The sequence below is a fragment of the Microcebus murinus genome, chromosome 29 (genome assembly GCF_040939455.1).
Source record: "Microcebus murinus isolate Inina chromosome 29, M.murinus_Inina_mat1.0, whole genome shotgun sequence".
Lineage (NCBI taxonomy): Eukaryota > Metazoa > Chordata > Mammalia > Primates > Cheirogaleidae > Microcebus > Microcebus murinus.
This window is the reverse complement of record NC_134132.1, coordinates 15,061,430-15,080,149: the sequence shown is the minus strand read 5'-3', so window position 1 is coordinate 15,080,149 and position 18,720 is coordinate 15,061,430. Positions and strand designations below refer to the sequence as shown.

Sequence of the window (18,720 nt, the reverse complement as noted above, 5' to 3'; positions counted from 1 at the left end):
CCCTGGGGCCACACGCCGCCCGCAGAGGACGTTTATCCGGCCCGCAGGGGGTGTCTTTGCCGCCGCTGCCTGTCCTGCTTAGCGGCCGACTCGTCCCGGGCCCACAGTGCGCACTGAGGGACGGTGACCTGCCCCCCCCATTTAAAAAGTTTGAGGACCCCTGCCTTAAGACTCTTGGATCACCGAAAATATAAGTAAGAGGAGAAAAAGGTGTCTCCCATTTTTAAAAAGGTGTCTGTTTCTTTTTATTCGACCCTGATTAATAGATTTGAAAAACGAAATAGCCGGGAGTCACGCAAAGGATTCCTGACTCTTTTAACAGCAGTCCCTTCCCTCTCCCTTGCTGGTTTTTTTTTTTTTTTTTTTTTTGGAGAACAAATTGTACAAACAAGCCTCTGAAGCACAGAAGTGCCCCAGAACCGGAGCAGAAGGTCTGTTCCCCTGGTTTGAGAGCAAACATGATGAAAAGCGGCACACCTGCTGGCCACCTGGGCCACCCCACTCCCCGCGGGCCTCACGGGGCCCGGCCGTGTGAAGTCCCCTCCAAAGCCACACAAGGGGCAGTTTGGAAGCAGCAGCCGAAGGAGGAGCTCGGGCAGCGTTTGGCCGGCAAAACCCCCGTGCACAGGGTTTTATTTGCATTTCCCTGACCCATCTGCCCAGAGGGTTGTTGCAGGCAGCCGGCCCGGCCTCTGCGGCGCACAGCACTCGAATAATAAACAGAGGCCAGCCGGCCGGCAGCCCGAGACACCTGCAAGGTCCCCGCACAGAGCCGGATTGTTCATCCGGGCAAGGCGTTTGGCCGGGGTGGGTGTGTGGCCGGCCGCTGGCTTAGCATGCACGCACGCACACACATACACACACACACACACATACACACACACACGCATGCACACACACACACATACACACACACATGCACACGCACACACACATGCACACACACACATGCACACACACACATGCACACACACACACACATGCACACGCACACCTGGCCGAAGTTTACCGAGCGCCTGCAGGATGCCAAGAAGAGCTAACAGAAAAGAGCCACTCGTGGCTGCAGCAATGTGAAAAAAGGCTTCTGTGTGTGTGTGTGTGTGTGTGTGTGTGTGTGCGGCCATGCCTGCACCCCAAGCTCTTGGACCGGCCGAGATCAACTCTGCAGAGCCCTGCTAAGGAGCTCCCTGCAAGCCTCTGCACAGAGACTTGGAGGCACTGAGCTTTATTATTCCAGTTGCTCAGCGTCCAGACTCTTGTTTATTCACAAGTGACACACCCGCCAAGGGAAACACCTTGTGGAAGGTGCTAGCTCCAAGCAGGTGCACCTGAGTAACCCGGAAAGCCTGCCACTAACTGACAGACAGACATCTGAACGTTTTTTTCAGAAATGGGCTGCTTAGAATTGACAACAAAGGTCTTTTTTTTTTCCTTATGCCATGAATTTGAGTTTGAAATATTTTCTAGATAATTCAGAAAATGTGACTTAAGTTAGTAATGAATCAATGGGTATATATATATATATATATATATATATATATATGTAAAATATTCACCCTGTTATGGAAGAAATTATTTCAAATATATTTAAATGCAATCTGGCAGGGCGCGGAGGCTCACGCCTGTCATTATAGCACTCTGGGAGGCTGAGGAGGGAGGATCGCTTGAGGTCAGGAGTTCGAGACCAGCCTGAGCAAGAGCGAGACCCTGTCTCTACTAAAAGTAGAAAAAAATTAGCTGGACAACTAAAAAAAAAGTATATATATATATAAAATTAGCCAGGTGTGATGGCTCACGCATGTCATCTTACCACTCTGGGATGCTGGGGCAGGAGGATCGCTTGAGCTCAGGAGTTTGAGACCAGCCTGAGCAAGAGCGAGACCCCGTCTCTACTGAAAAAATAGAAAGAAATTAATTGGCCAAATAAAAATATATAGAAAAAAATGAGCTGGGCGTGGTGGCGCATGCCTGTAGTCCCAGCTACTTGGGAGGCTGAGGCAGGAGGATAGCTTGAGCCCAGGAATCTGAGGTTGCTGTGAGCGAGGCTGACGCCACAGCCCTCTAGCCCAGGCAAAAAAATAAGAACCTGCTGAGAGTCACGCCTGTCATCCTAGCACTCTGGGAGGCCGAGGCGGGTGGATTGCTTGAGGTCAGGAGTTCAAAACCAACCTGAGCAAGAGGGAGACCCCGTCTCTACTAAAAATAAAAAGAAATTAATTGACCAACTAAAAATGTATAGACAAAAAATTAGCCGGGCAGGGTGGTGCATGTCTGTAGTCCCAGCTACTCGGGAGGCTGAGGCAGGAGGATCACTTGAGCCCAGGAGTTGGAGGTTGCTGTGAGCGAGGCTGACACCACGGCACTCACTCTAGCCCTGGCGAAAGAGCGAGACTCTGTCTCAAAAAAAAAACAGTTAATACTTCATTTCTGGTCACTCCTGACTTAGTCCCTGTAGTGTGAAGGGCAGAACACAGATCCCTGACTCACCAGGGACTGGTCCTCGTTAGTGGCCTTCCAGATAATTCTGGGTGTGGGGACCACACGGTGCCGTTCACAACAGCACCCGGCCATGGCGTGTTTGCAGGGGTTTTCTCCAAATAAGGCCTGCATAAAAAAAAAAAAAAAAAAAAGTGTCAGATTTGTGTTTTTCTGTGTCAGGACAAATGAGCGCACGCTATAAATGGATTTTTAATCTTTTGATGTCCCAAGATGTTTATAGTTTAGTGCTCAGGGGGCTTTAAGTCTCCCCCCAGCCCCGGGGAGCTGACCTCCCACGAGTTTATTAGCTAAGGGCGGCCCTGTACGGTGATTCAGGATGTGCACTGCTGAACTCCAGGGGGCGGATAATAACATCCGTGTTGTGGTCTGTGATATTCGGCACGGTGCCATTGCTCCAAAGCAGTAAGGACACCCCGAAGGCAGTTCTAAATTAAGTCTTGTTCTTAAACTACTTCCTTTCTTTCACACCACGTTGGGGAAATACGTTCTTCGCCACTTGAATTGCTCCATGTAAATTTGTTGACTAAAATGACTTTCAAAGCCCATTTGGTCAATATAAAAAGTCCTGCTTTTCCTTAATTCGGCTTTAATTTTAAATGTTACAAATTTAAGGTCGGTCATGTTGGTTTTGACCGTTTTAAGTGGGCGTTAAGAAGATGATTTTTTTTTTTTAAATTCGTTTCCAGAGCAATAAAGTGGGTTATCACAAAAACTGAGGTCCCACGTAAATAATGGGCTTTCTGTTGCAGAAATAACGTGTTGGGATAAAGGAATCGTTGGTTGAGTAAATGTCTTTATCAAACAGAGATTCCGGTATAAAAATTGCCATTTTAAGTTTAGATTGCAAGCAAGAAGATAGTTATTTCTCAAGTGGCTCAGGAAATTTACAATAATTGTTACCAATATTGTTACCAATAATTGTTACCAATAATAATTGTTAGAGATTATCCAATTTTAAAATTTCCTAATTCTTAAAAAAATAATCACCCATTTCTCTTTTATTTTTGACTTGCTTTGCTTTCCTAAACCCTAGCATTAAAAAGGAGTCTAGGCCGGGGGCTGTGGCTCACGCCTGTAATCCTAGCTCTTGGGAGGCCGAGGCAGGCGGATTGCTCAAGGTCAGGAGTTCAAAACCAGCCTGAGCAAGAGCGAGACCCTGTCTCTACTATAAATAGAAAGAAATTAATTGGCCAACTGATATATATATATATAAAATTAGCCGGGCATGGTGGCGCATGCCTGTAGTCCCAGCTACTCGGGAGGCTGAGGCAGAAGGATCACTCTAGCCCAGGAGTTTGAGGTTGCTGTGAGCTAGGCTGACGCCACGGCACTCACTCTAGCCTGGACAACAAAGCGAGACTCTGTCTCAAAAAAAAAAAAAAAAAAAAAAAAGGAGTCTAAATGTGAAATATTTGTAATGTAAGAGAGTATTACGCTTTTAACTTTTGTGAGCTTAATAGTAGTAATTATATTTCTCGACCATGTATTTTTTTTTAACAATTTTTACTTTACTCAATAAGCCTGCAGATTACGCAAAACAGATTTTGCAGTATTTACTGTACGTGGTAACCAAAAGTGGGCCAAAATTTAGGGATTTGGCATTTTACATTTGAGTGACCCGCGTTCAAATTAATATTGTCCAGGACCAAAATATGTAACTTGAACCAGATGGTGTATGTTATGTTTAATCTTTACTAATTAAGTAGCATGCAGCATTAACTGCCTCTGTGGCTGCTTCCACAAAAAAAAAAAAATGTTTATTTACCATGTTGCTAAACATGACTAAAATGGGAAACAAGAAGTCATCCAGGCAGAAAGGGCTTGTGGGACTTGATATTTTAAACTCACATCAATGAAAGTAGACGCGTTGGCATTTGTTTTGGCTTAATCATCATGGTTAAGAACAAAAGTATTTTATATGAGCAGATAACAAAGATAAACACACATTTATTACTATTTTTTTTTTTTATCTTGAGATCCCAATTTTTTATTTTCACATTGCCCTTAAACCACATCCTGCATGCTTCAGATTTCAGAGACTTTGGGGCTAACTAAGAGCAGTTCTTTTTATCTGATGCTTATTCTCGGGGTTTGTTTTGGACTCCTTCTTCCCCCCCCCCAGCATAAGAGTTGTTTAAAGATCTTTCTGGACTTAGGAGCAAAGGAAGGAGAGGATTAAGGCGATCTTATTTTTATTAAATATTTTTAAGCGCACACAGGATTATTCCAGGATTTTTGGAGAACGCCGAGAACTAGAATAGCCTCCAAGTTAAATCGTTGCGCCTCTTAGATTTTTTTTTTTAGAGGAACCACTCAAATATCTCATCTACCGTGTCTCCTTTTCTTTTCTTTTCTTTTCTTTTCTTTTCTTTTCTTTTCTTTTCTTTTCTTTCCTTTCCTTTCCTTTCCTTTTCCTTTCCTTTCCTTTCCTTTCCTTTCCTTTCCTTTCCTTTCTTTCCTTTCCTTTTCCTTTTCCTTTTCCTTTTCCTTTCCTTTCCTTTCCTTTCCTTTCCTTTCCTTTCCTTTCTTTTCTTTTCTTTTCTTTTCTTTTCTTTTCTTTTCTTTCCTTTCCTTTCCTTTCCTTTCCTTTCCTTTTCCTTTCCTTTCCTTTCCTTTCCTTTCCTTTCCTTTCCTTTCCTTTCCTTTCCTTTTCCTTTTCCTTTTCCTTTCCTTTCCCTTCTCTTCTCTTCTCTTCTCTTCTCTTCTCTTCTCTTTTCTTTTCTTTTCTTTTCTTTTCTTTTCTTTTCTTTTTTAACAGATGAGGGAGTTTAGTCGCAAAGAACGTATTCATCGCTGGATAGAGGTGGGAATAGAGGTTTTCACTCCCAGGCAGTCCAGACTCCTTCTGCTAGACCAGACTGCCAAACTCCTAACAGCCAAATGTTCCCACTGAGGACAAATATGCAACTGCATACTAGAACGTGAGAATGTCCAGGGCTGCAACTGTGTCTAGTTCAGCCACGTGCCTGATACATAGTAACAATAAACACTCTATATGCTGAATCGCCGAAACGCTCACTGGCACCCATGATGTCACTGTGTCACATATAAGGAATCGGCACGTCACCACTGACTGAGGCGAGCGTGCTGGCCAGAGTCCTTGCTCTTCAGTTAGCCCAGACGCTGTGACCTCTCCCGCCACAAGGCCACCAAATCCTCCCGTCTTGCAGGAAATCACAGCAGGCAGAGAGCCCTGGCCTTGAAAAATCCTAATGCCCGGAGTGACCTTGCAAAGATTCCTGTGCAGATATCATTTTCCAATTCCTCCATCTGGGCTTCCAGCACATTCTCTGACTGTACTGTCGCCCTGCCCAGAGAGGGGCACCTGAGTCCACACAGGCTCAGCAGTTTCTATCACAACAAGGTCTTTTTTGTTTTTTTTTTGAGACAGAGTCTCGCTCTGTTGCCCGGGCTAGAGTGAGTGCCGTGGCGTCAGCCTCGCTCACAGCAACCTCAGACTCCTGGGCTCAAGCGATCCTCCTGCCTCAGCCTCCTCCCGAGTAGCTGGGACTACAGGCATGCGCCACCATGCCCGGCTAATTTTTTCTATATATTTTTAGTTGGCCAATTAATTTCTTTCTATTTATAGTAGAGACGGGGGTCTCGCTCTTGCTCAGGCTGGTCTCTAACTCCTGTTCTTGAGCGATCCTCCCACCTCGGCCTCCCAGAGTGCTAGGATGATGGGCGTGAGCCACCGTGCCCGGCCCACAATAAGGTCTTTCCAAAATATTTTCACACACCAAACAAATAACTGAAAAATTTAAAAATTACATTCAGTGGTTTAGGTTTTATTAAGAGTTTATTGGATCCAAGGCTGGGCGCGGTGGTTCACGCCTGTCATCCCAGCACTCTGGGAGGCCGAGGCAGGAGGATTGCTCAAGAACAGGAGTTAGAGACCAGCCCGAGCAAGAGTGAGACCCTGTCTCTACTAAAAAAGTGGAAAGAAATTAATTGGCCAACTAAAAATGTATATAGAAAAATTGAGCCGGGCGTGGTGGCGCATGCCTGTAGTCCCAGCTACTCGGGAGGAGGCTGAGGAAGGAGGATCGCTTGAGCCCAGGAGTCCAAGGTTGCTGTGAGCGAGGCTGACGCCACGGCACTCACTCTAGCCTGGGCAACAGAGGGAGACTCTGTCTCAAAAAAAAAAATAAAAAAAAAATAAAATGAAGCAAAACATAAGAAAATAAATACCATATATATAATATATAAATATATATAAATAAATACCATATATATCATATATAAATATATATAAATAAATATCAGATATATATATCATATATAAATATGTAAATAAATACCAGATATGTATATCATATATAAATAAATACCATATATATCATATATAAATATATATAAATAAATACCAGATATATATATCATATGTAAATATATAAATAAATACCAGATATGTATATCATATATATATAAATACCATATATATCATATATAAATATATATAAATAAATACCAGATATATATATCATATATAAATATATATAAATAAATACCAGTTATATATCATATATAAATATATATAAATAAATACCAGATACATATATCATATATAAACATATATATAAAAATACCAGATATATATATCATATATAAATATATATAAATAAATACCATATATACATCATATATAAATATATAAAAATAAACACCATATATAATATATAAATATATAAATAAATACCATGTATATCATATATAAATATATATAAATAAATACCATATATATCATATATAAATATATATAAATAAATACTATATATATATATAATACTATATATATATATATATATATATCTATATATATATATATGTGAAGAAAAATAAAACCGGGCCAAGAGGCCACACCTGGGACGTGGGTGCTATCTCAGTGGGAGAGGTCAAGAAGAGACGTCGGGAAGGGGTGAAAGGTTAGTGGAAACCCACATGAAATGAGAGGCCAAGCCTGCAAGTGGCTGGGAGGGGCCATTTTTGGCAGAGAAACTGAGGCACAGGAAGGGCGCTAGGCAGAAACCATGTGCCCAGAGGCAGGTCCTGGCTGGAGTAGAGTGAGTCGGGGAAGGAGACAGTTGCGGCTGAAGGTCAGGGAGAGATGCAGGGGCCACGCCACGCGGGCTGAAAGCTGAGGCAACAGAACCTGTCCTCGGGGATGGGAAAGAATGTCAGATTTGACGGAACCGGGGAATCCAGCAGAACAGCAAGGTTTGGGGCCCCGAGGAATTAGGTAAAGGGTGCTGCCAGTTTCGCAGAGAGGAGACAATTCCATCAAGGTGGGGCAGACGTGAAATGAAAAGTCTTAGGACAGACGTCTTAAGCTTGAGATGACTATGAGACCTCCAAGAAGAGAAAAATAAAATAAAATAATACGCACACACAAGTCTGAAATTCATGAAAGAGTGAGGACTAATTTCATGGGACTAGATGAGATTAACCAGTGAGTGAGGGCAGATGGGGAAAAGATGAGGGCTGAGGCCGGGAGAACTCCAACATCATTCGGAGGTCAGGATGAAGAACAGCTGACAATAAAGAAGAGACAGAGGAAGCAGGGAAAAAAAAATACCATGATATATATGGTATTTATTTATATATATTTATATATGATATACATGGTATTTATTTATATATTTAATGAGTGCTGTCCCCAAAGCCAGACGAAGAAAGTGTTGCGCAGAAGAGAAGGTTAATGACGATGTCAAAGTGCTTCTGAGAGTTCAAAAAATTAAAAATTAAAAAAAATTAAAATTGACCATAGAATTTGGAGACACAGAAGAGTAGGTGCAAGAGGCAAAGCTGTCTTAGCTGAGTGCTGCAGGAGAGAGACTAAGTGTGACGACCAAAGAGATAACTTTAGTCTTCTGCTGTGAAGAGAAGCAGAAACTGGCAACTGTAACTGGCTGTATCTTTTTCAAATAGTGGATGTTGCAGCGTGTGTATGTGTCAATGCCGTGTTTCCACGAAAATACGACAGGGTCTTAATATTTATTTTTCCTCAAGAAGACGCCCTAGGGCTTATTTTCAGGGGATGTGTTTTTTTTTTTTCTAAGTACGGTACAACCATCTGCATTGATTCAAATAGAGTGAAGTCGTCTTCTTCTGGAACATCATCCTCACTCTCCAGACCCCGAATCCCATCTTGAATGTCTTGCGACTCTGTTTCCTTTAGAGCCACCGGCCCCGATCTCTCCTGTCGAGCACTAGAGCTCTCACGGGGCGGATGAGAAGGGCTGCTCGTGTTCTTTCCCGCTCCGGGATCACACGCATGGGTTGTGCAGATGCGCTGCGCAGCCACGCCCGTCACTAGGGCTGATTTTCATAGCCACGCCCACCACTAGGGCTGATTTTCATAGCCATGCCCACGACTAGGGCTGATTTTCATAACCACGCCCACCACTAGGGCTGATTTTCATAACCACGCCCACCACCAGGGCTGATTTTCATAACCACGCCCACAACTAGGGCTGTTTTTCCTAGCCACGCCCACCACCAGGGCTGATTTTCATAGCCACGCCCACCACTAGGGCTGATTTTCATAGCCACGCCCGCCACTAGGGCTGATTTTCGGTGTAGGGCTTCTATTTCTCACGTGCTTAGACATCCTGCTGGGGCTTATTTTATGGGTAGGTCTTATTTTCAGGGAAACAAGGTAGTAATGGCCTTGCAGAAAGCAAAAAAAAAAAGTTCAATGTAACAAATAAGGAACACTGTAACAAATCAGGAACAATGTAGCAAATCAGCAACAATGTAGCAAATCAGCAACAATGCAGCAAGTTTATAATGGTGTGACAATGTAGCAATGTAACAAATCAGTGTAACAACAGAGGAAGTGTGGTCAAATGCACAAAAGGACAGGCTCTCCTTGGATAGAAGCTTTGCTATTAAAGGCCTTACAACAGGATGGAAGGAAGAACACACATCTAGAAACCGGTGGACACATGGATTGGACGGGAGGGAGATGAAGTGATTGATTCTCTTCTGATTGCTTCTATTTTCAAAGAGGGAATAACTGAGTGTGAGAAAGCCTGTTGAAAATTTGATGAGAGAGAAGATATAAAAAAAAAATAATTTAGGAATGTGGGAGAAAGGAAGGGCATACTATGGATTACTATTTATGGATCCAGGTGAGTTTATGGTGGCCCCTTTTTAGTGAGGTCAATCGTGGTGGCTCTCTTTTCTAAGCCAATGCAAAAACAGAATACACGGAAATCTGGGCTGCAACAGTGTCGGAACTTTTTCAGTGAGTACGATGGAAGGGTGCGTGCAAGGACTCTGAAGTGCTAGGCAAATGAACCGCTATGATGCTCCGCCATGAAATCTAAAAAGCCCGATAAAGAAAAATAAGAGTGAGAAGATAAAGAGGATCATATAAGAGTGAGATATTGGGGTTAATGGATCAGTGGCTCCGAATAGCTGAAAGAACTCTTGGGTTGAGTACGTGAGCTTAGAAACAGTAAGAGATGGGGGTCAAAAAGCTGTGCGTGAAGACAGGATTGTGGGGAATGTGCAAAGAATGGCTAGATGTTCATTGTAGAGAATTTAGAAAATGCAGAATATGTCACTGTAGAGGAAAGCACTATGGTATACGCGCACAACATGGGTGTGGTTCTCAAGTTACTTTCCGTTGATCTATCCAGCTAGCACGGCATCCGGGATATACCATTTAATTGTTGTAGCTTTATTTCACCTAATAATGCAAGTTCTACTGTTTATCCATCTTAGATATTCTTAAGCAGTTACTCTTCAAAGGTAAAATTTTTTAAGTAATTGAAAATCACCCCATTTGTATTTTGCTTAGAATACCAACACATTTATTTTATGGCTTTTCTTCAGCGATGTGGTCTCTTCATTTCGTTTTTTTCTACTTTTTTTTCAAAACGTGTTTTTACATAAAATGCTTGGTAAAATATTATAATTTTAATAAAAACACAATGCAAATAAAGGTCGCGTACATAATAGCTAATGAGTTATTACTAGCGTAAGACCAGTCTATTTTTTGTTTGCATAGGTATTTTGTATCGAGTCAATTTATTGAGTTATCTTGGAAGTTTTTCATTTCCACTGTCTTGAATCTTCTTAGTGAATTACCAGTTTATGTACAGATATGAAACCAATCTGTTTTTTTGCATAGATATTTTGTATCAAGTCAATTTATTGAGTTATCTTGGAAGTTTTTCGTTTCCACTGTCTTGAATCTTCTTAGTGAATTACCAGTTTATATACAGATATGAAACCAATCTGGTTTTTTGCATAGATATTTTGTATCGAGTCAATTTATTGAGTTATCTTGGAAGTTTTTCATTTCCACTGTCCCAAATCTTCTTAGTGAATTCCCAGCTTACATACAGATACGATCATTTCTATTTTCTCCTTTCCAGCACTTAAGGCTTGTATATATTTTCTCTCGTTATTTTCATCTGCTAAAACTCCCAGGACATTTTAGATACTCATGATGAAACCGGATAGTCTTAATATCACTGCCCTCACTGGTAATGTAAAACAAAACCATTTCAAACATGCAATTTCAAATATCTTTTATAAACTGGGGAATAAGAAATAAAAAATCGGTGATTTCCCTTCAGAAATCAAATCCCCAAGTGGTTGCAGAATAGACAAGCCAGCTACATGCACAACTCTTAATTCTTTATGGTAAATCACTATAGATTGCAAAATGGCCACAGTTATTCACCTGGTCTTTTATCCATGCCCCCTCCAGTGGCATTGGGCGGCTCCTCCCCTCAAGAGAAGAAGTCACCATGACTTACGTCTTTTTTTTTTTTTTTTTTTTTGAGACAGAGTCTCACTTTGTTGCCCAGGCTAGAGTGAGTGCCATGGCGTCAGCCTCGCTCACAGCAACCTCAGACTCCTGGGCTCAAGCGATCCTCCCGCCTCAGCCTCCTCCCGAGTAGCTGGGACTACAGGCATGAGCCACCACGCCCGGCTAATTTTTTTGTACATATATATGTTATTAGTTGGTCAATTAGTTTCTTTCTATTTTTAGTAGGGACAGGGTCTCGCTCAGGCCGGTTTCGAACTCCTGAGCTTGAGCGATCCTCCCGCCTCCGCCTCCCAGAGTGCCAGGATGACAGGCGTGACCCGCCGCGCCCGGCCCTGTTCCTTACGTCTCGAGTCTAGGCTGACCTGCAACCCGCTTTGGCCACTGGGGGTGTGGAAACAAAAGTGTGCTTACTCTAAATCTAAGCCCCCCCCCAATCAGGAAAGACCAAGAACTGTCTTTAAAGATAACCCGGTGTGAATCGTGTGTGAGTGGTGACAATATATGTAGCTCACTGCAATTAAGAGGACAAAAACAGAATAGAATGCAAAAATAGAATGCAAAAATAGAATGCAAATAGAAGGCAAAAATAACTATCAGCATCCAAATTTCAGAAAATTGCTTGTCTCGAAGAAATTTGTAATGGCAGGCTTTCTGAGATGCCAGGAAAAACAAGCGCCGGTCCCCAGAGAAATTGGCCTCGATTGCAAAATCATTGCTCTTCTGGAACAGAAAGAAGACTCCCTACAATTAATGATTCCTACGGGTTATTCCAGAGTCTTAAAATTCTAGGAGATTAAAAGTCCCTTCCAAGGCCGGGCGCTGTGGCTCACGCCTGTAATCCTAGCTCTTGGGAGGCCGAGGCGGGCGGATTGCTCAAGGTCAGGAGTTCAAAACCAGCCTGAGCAAGAGCGAGACCCCGTCTCTACTATAAATAGAAAGAAATTAATTGGCCAACTGATATATATATAAAAAATTAGCTGGGCATGGTGGCGCATGCCTGTAGTCCCAGCTACTCGGGAGGCTGAGGCAGGAGGATCGCTTGAGCCCAGGAGTTGGAGGTTGCTGTGAGCGAGGCTGATGCCACGGCACTCCCTCTAGCCTGAGCAACAAAGCGAGACTCTGTCTCAAAAACAAACAAACAAAAAAATGGTCTACGTTGTACTTTAAATAATCTTTTTCCAACACACGAGAGAGGTCGTGAGGGCCTAACTGCATATAGTCCAGGGAGTCTTTTCAGCTTTTCAGTCTTTTGACCTTTTGAGGTCAGGCTATCTCAGAAAAATCTCAGATTCCACGCGCTCCTTGGTGTTTTGGGTTCTCACTTCAAAATCAGGAATAAATGTATGTCGATATTTCTCAGTTACCTGTCCTTGTACTTTTGTTTTGTTTTGGTTTTTTAATGGTTAAAAACAAAAAAAAAAAACCACCAAACTAGTGTTTTCTGCTTTAGGGAGCTAGAAAATGTAGATTAGCATTCATAGCTTCAACTGAATGCCATTTGATTCATTTACTGCTTTTTGCGAATTATACCTTGATTTGTTCTGGAGAGGATTAAAGAGCCTCATTAAAGGAAATGTGTATTTTGGAAGATTTTCTTTTATAAACATAACATCATCATTTTTTTTAAAAAAAAAAAACCAACAACCTTTAATATATAAAATATAGTTTTCGTGTGTCTTTGGGGAAATTAGCTGCGATAAAAAAATGTTATTAGAATGAAAAAGACCACGTAGTGTATGATTCCGTTTATATGAGAAATGCAGAGAAGGCAATCTATAGAGACAGAAAAGAGATTTTAGTGGTTGCCTGGGGCTGAGGGTGGGAGCAGGGATATCTGCAAATGGTCACAAAGGGTCTCTTGGGGGTGATGAAAATATTCTAAAACTGGGCTGCGCTGTGCAACTCTATACATTTACCAAAAACCAGTGAGTTGCATGCTTAAACCTTGGGGTAAGTTTTCTGTTGATAGACTAGACTTCAATAAAGCTGTCGTTTAACGCAAGACAAAAAAAAAAAAAGTTATTGGGCAAACCTAGACAGTTATTTATAATGTTTTCAATTATTCTTAAATCTATAGAGGACTCTGAATAACACAGCTTTCGGTTACAGAAATATGTCAAATTCGGGCCAAAATAAACCTAATGCTTCAAGGGGCTTCTTGACCTATTCTGCCCTTTCTGGACGCCAGAATCATAGTTGCTTTATTGCCAATTAGGTCCATCTTGTGTGTTTATATGAATAGCTATAAAGAAATTATTTCAAATTTTAAAATACGTCCAAAGTTTTAACTGAGAATGACTAAACTCGACGAAGGAATTGAACAATGTACTGCCATCTAAACATTAACTGTAGGCCGGGCGCGGTGGCTCACGCCTGTCATCCCAGCACTCTGGGAGGCCGAGGCGGGAGGATCGCTCAAGGTCAGGAGTTCGAGACCAGCCTGAGCAAGAGCGAGACCCTGTCTCCACTAAAAATAGAAAGAAATTCATTGGACAACTAAAAATACATACAAAAAATTAGCCGGGCGTGGTGGCGCATGCCTGTAGTCCCAGCTACTGGGGAGGCTGAGACAGGAGGATCGCTGAAGCCCAGGAGTCGGAGGTTGCTGTGAGCGAGGCTGACACCACGGCACTCACTCTAGCCCGGGCAACAGAGCGAGACTCTGTCTCAAAAACTAAATAAATAAATAAAAATAAACATAACTATAATCACGTAGGTGATGGCATTCTGATAATGATTATTCCATTTCCTTATCTCTAAGAAACTGATAAAACTCTTTTTTTTTGCATACTAAAAATAAAAATGCAATAGAAACAATAATAGTAAACATTTTTTTTAAAGTGATGGCTACTATTTATCTAGAGTTCACCGTGTGCTCTAGATAGGTACTTATCAGCAAAAAAAAATATTTAGTTAGTTAATTCATGCACCAGCCCTGGTGTTGCTATACCCATTTTATAAGGGAGGAAAGAAACTAAATCTTAAAAAGTCTAACTAGCCGGGCTCGCGGTGGCTCACGCCTGTAATCCCAGCACTCTGGGAGGCCGAGGCGGGCGGATTGCTCAAGGTCAGGAGTTCAAAACCAGCCTGAGCGAGACCCCGTCTCTACCACAAAAATAGAAAGAAATTAATTGGCCAACTAACATATATAATATAAAAATCAGCCAGGCGTGGTGGCTCGTGCCTGTAGTCCCAGCTACTCGGGAGGCTGAGGCAGGAGGATGGCTTGAGCCCAGGAGTTGGAGGTTGCTGTGAGCGAGGCTGACACCACGGCACTCACTCTAGCCTGGGCAAGAAAGCGAGACTCTGTCTCAAAAAAAAAAAAAAAGTCGAACTAACTTACCAGTACCACTGCACAGCAAGTGGGTGGTAGAGCGAGCACTTGAATCTGGGTCTGTGGGCCTTGCTGTTCTTCTGGAAAATTCAAGGGCATCCCGACAATTTAACTCTCATCACTCCTTCCAAACAGACATGCTTACTGCAAACGTTGTTTTTTTTTTTTTATTTGAGCACCTGTTATTTTATTGTTTTATACAGTCAACATTTGTCTCCATTTACCTATGTACTTAACTACTTTCTTTGATTATCATTCTACTTTTCGTTTTTTTTTTTTTTAACTTTCTGCCTAGCATCACTTCCTTTTGCCTGAAATATGTCCTGCGTAATTTCTCTGATCAAGAGTCTGTTGTTAAAAATCCCTCTTGTTTTTTTTTTTTTTCTTTTTGGTCTAAGAATGTCTATATTTTGCTCACTGGAAAAAATTTTCTCTGGATGTACAATTCTGGTATAATCTTATTTTTTCTGGATCAAGTGAAGCTACTATTATCATTATTTGAGACAGAGTCTCACTCTGTCTCCCGGGCTAGAGTGAGTGCCGTGGCGTCAGCCTCGCTCACAGCAACCTCCAACTCCTGGGCTCAAGCGATCCTCCTGCCTCAGCCTCCCTCCTGAGTAGCTGGGACTACAGGCATGCGCCACCACGCCCGGCTCTTTTTTTCTGTATATTTTTAGCTGGCCAATTAATTTATTTCTATTTTTTATTAGAGACGGGGACGGGGGGGTCTCACTCTTGCTCAGGCTGGTCTCGAACTCCTGACCTTGAGCGATCCTCCCACCTCGGCCTCCCAGAGTGCTAGGATGACAGGCGTGAGCCACCACACCTGGACCATTCTTTTTTTTTTTTATTTCCCAGCTTCAAATTGAGGCCATCAGTCCTATTAGCCCCTGTATCTGAAAAGCTGGAGTTTTTTACCCCTTCCCCCTCACCCCACAAAGTCTCCAAATCCTGGCTCACATTCCCTGAGGCTGGCCAAGTGTTTGTAGGTCGAAGATGACTTTCAAGGTTCTGCTTTCCTCTCTGCGTTCTGCTTCCACTTAGTTTTTGGACTCCGAGTATTCCTTTTCCTTGCCAAGGCATCAGTGCATTTTATAAGTTATTTGAGACTTTATCCAGAATTGTATTTTATTTTATTTTATTTTGGCAGGAAGGTCAGTTGCAATATCATCTGGCATTCTTCTGGGAAAATAAGGCTGTTCTATCTGTTGGTTAGAGGGACAGACAGACACACACACACACACACACAGAGGAATTTTTCTCTTTCTGTTAGTAGAATTCCATTTCGAAAGACTTATTTTGAACCTGTTTGTTTTGCCCCCTCTCTATCCCATTTGGACTTGCTTATAGCATCAGGAGCAGGCGTGGTGGTGAGAAGATGCCATGCACTTTTTTTTTTTTTTTTTTTGAGACAGAGTCTCGCTTTTGTTGCCCAGGCTCGAGTGAGTGCCGTGGGTCAGCCTCGCTCACAGCAACCTCAGACTCCTGGGCTCAAGCGATCCTCCTGCCTCAGCCTCCTCCCGAGTAGCTGGGACTACAGGCATGCGCCACCATGCCCGGCTGATTTTTTTTTTCTATATATATTAGTCGGCCAATTAATTTCTTTCTATTTATAGTAGAGACGGGGTCTCGCTCTTGCTCAGGCTGGTTTCGAACTCCTGACTTCGAGCAATCCGCCCGCCTCGGCCTCCCAGAGTGTTAGGATGACAGGCGTGAGCCACCGCGCCCGGCCCAATGCCATGCACTTTTAGACGTGCCCGTGAAAGATTGACAGCTATAGCTCACGCCCCCATGCAAGCACGAGCAGCAGGGCCAGTTATTGCTCTGCGGCGTGACAGTCTCCGTCAAGAAGTCTCTTTGAGTTCCTCTTTGTCTGGAAATCGTGCCGCACAGACCGGAAAAGTTAAATGGCTAGGAGCGTGGAGAAATCAATACTGCTTTGGCATGCAGCTACGTGGGTGAAAAGAGAAGGGGTAAAGACTGGAATCTCTAGACTGAGCGGTTTGTGGGCTGTCGGGAACCCGGCCGGCCACACGGCAGGAGGTGAGCGGCCAGCAAGCTGGTGAAGCTTCATCTGTGTTTAGGGCCGTTCCCATCACTCATGCCACCGCCAGAGCTCCGCCTGGTGTCAGGTCAGCTTTGGCGGCATTAGATTCTAACAGGAGCAGGAGCCCTACTGCAAACTAAAAATTATGGCAGAAAAGACAATAGGGTCTCCATATAGCGACACAAGTGGATCTACCATCGGATCCAGCAATCCCACGACTGGGCACCTACCCGAAAGAACAGAGGACACTCTGCAAAAAAGACACCTGCACTCGAATGTTTTCATGGCAGCACAGTTCACAATCGCAGAGATGTGGAAACAACCCAAGTGCCCACCCATGCACGAGTGGATTAATAAAACGTGGTCTGTGTACACCACGGAGCACTACTCAGCTCTGAGAAACAACGGTGACCCAGCACCTCTCGTGTGTTCCTGGCTGGAGCTGGAGCCCATCCTACTAAGGGAAGCGTCCCAAGAATGGAAACACAAGCACCACGTGCGCTCACCAGCAAACTGGTGTTGACGGATCAGCACCTAAGTGGACACACAGGAGTGACATCTGTCGGGTGTCGGGCAGGTGGGAGGGGAGGAGGGGACGGGTGTAGACAGACACGACGAGTGAGACGTGCACCGTCTGGGGGATGGGCACGCTTGAGGCTCTGACTTGAAGTGGGAGAGGGGGCAAGGGCAATATACATGACCTTAAAATGTGTACCCCCATAATATGCTGAAATAAGAAACTTATCTAGGCCGGGCGTGGTGGCTCACTCCTGTCATCCTAGCACTCTGGGAGGCCGAGGCGGGCGGATTGCTCAAGGTCAGGAGTTGAAGACCAGCCTGAGCAAGAGCGAGACCCCCGTCTCTACTATAAATAGAAAGAAATTAATTGGCCAACTAATACGTATAGAAAAAACTATCTGGGTGTGGTGGCGCATGCCTGTAGTCCCAACCACTCGAGAGGCTGAGGCAGGAGGATCGCTTGAGCCCAGGAGTCGGAGGTTGCTGTGAGCGAGGCTGACGCCACGGCACTCACTCCAGCCTGGGCAACAGAGTGAGACTCTGTCTCAGAAAACAAACAACAAATAAAAAACAAACAAACAATAATAACAATAACAAAAATACAAAATAACAAAATACAATATAACAAAATAACAAAGACACAATAACAGAAATACAACAATAACAAAAAGCAAACAAAAAACAAATAAAAAGGTTATCTAATAAAAAAAAAAAAAGAAGACAATAGGATGGAAGGGAAAGCAATAAATCACTCTGCTCCAAGTACTTAAAATAACGTCCAGCCTCACAAAGAACTCTGTGGGAGTTGTTTACTGAGACTGCTAGACAGAAATCACTGTGGATGCACGTTGTTGCATGCATGCTCGCTTAGCTTTTGCTGAATTTCTTTGCCTGTTGGAGGAGAAATCAGTTGTACCTCCTGAGCACTTGGGGGGTGGGTCTGCAAACCTCAGCAGCTGATTGTCGCTTTGATTGCTGCATGCAATTGGCTCAAGCGACCTCTCTCCATTCGCTCTCTCCATTCTCTGTCTCTTCCGTGCCGCCAGTCCGTGATCTTCATCCGGGACAGGAATTCTCACGGGCAGGAGATCTCGGGGTACATCGACTACGCCCACAGGCTGAAGATAGAGGACTTCGAAGTCTACTTCAGCGGGAAGAGCAGGATCCTCCCGAGGACCACCGATCTCAGGTGAGCGCTGACGCGGAATTCTCACGCCCTTAGGGGCAGGGGACGGGGGCGTTTTTATTCTGTGGTCTACACACCAGGGGTCCTCAAACTTTTTAAGCAGAGGGGTGGGCCAGGTCACCGTCCCCCAGACCGTTGGAGAGTGCGCACTGCGGGCCCGGGACGCGTCGGCTGCTAAGCAGGACAGGCAGCGGTGGGGACAAAAACACCCAGCGGCGGGGCCGGATAAATGTCCTAGGCGGGCCGCATTGTGGCCCTCGGGGGCCGTAGTTTGGGGACGCCTGGTCTACACGGTGCCTAAAATGCTAGCAATGCCTATCTAGCGGGAATGTCCTAAAACTGATTGG

The 18,720-nt window shown here is 43.7% G+C and overlaps 1 protein-coding gene across 1 annotated transcript in view; it reads left to right on the top strand.

Annotated features, from left to right (window-relative positions):
* CFAP299 (cilia and flagella associated protein 299) overlaps positions 1 to 18,720 on the top strand; it is a 164,915-nt gene that overhangs the window by 122,357 nt on the left and 23,838 nt on the right. The window contains exon 4 of the mRNA XM_075998675.1: positions 18,234 to 18,376. Within this exon, the coding sequence (XP_075854790.1) occupies positions 18,234 to 18,376 (143 nt within the window). The remainder of the gene's footprint in view (positions 1 to 18,233; positions 18,377 to 18,720) is intronic.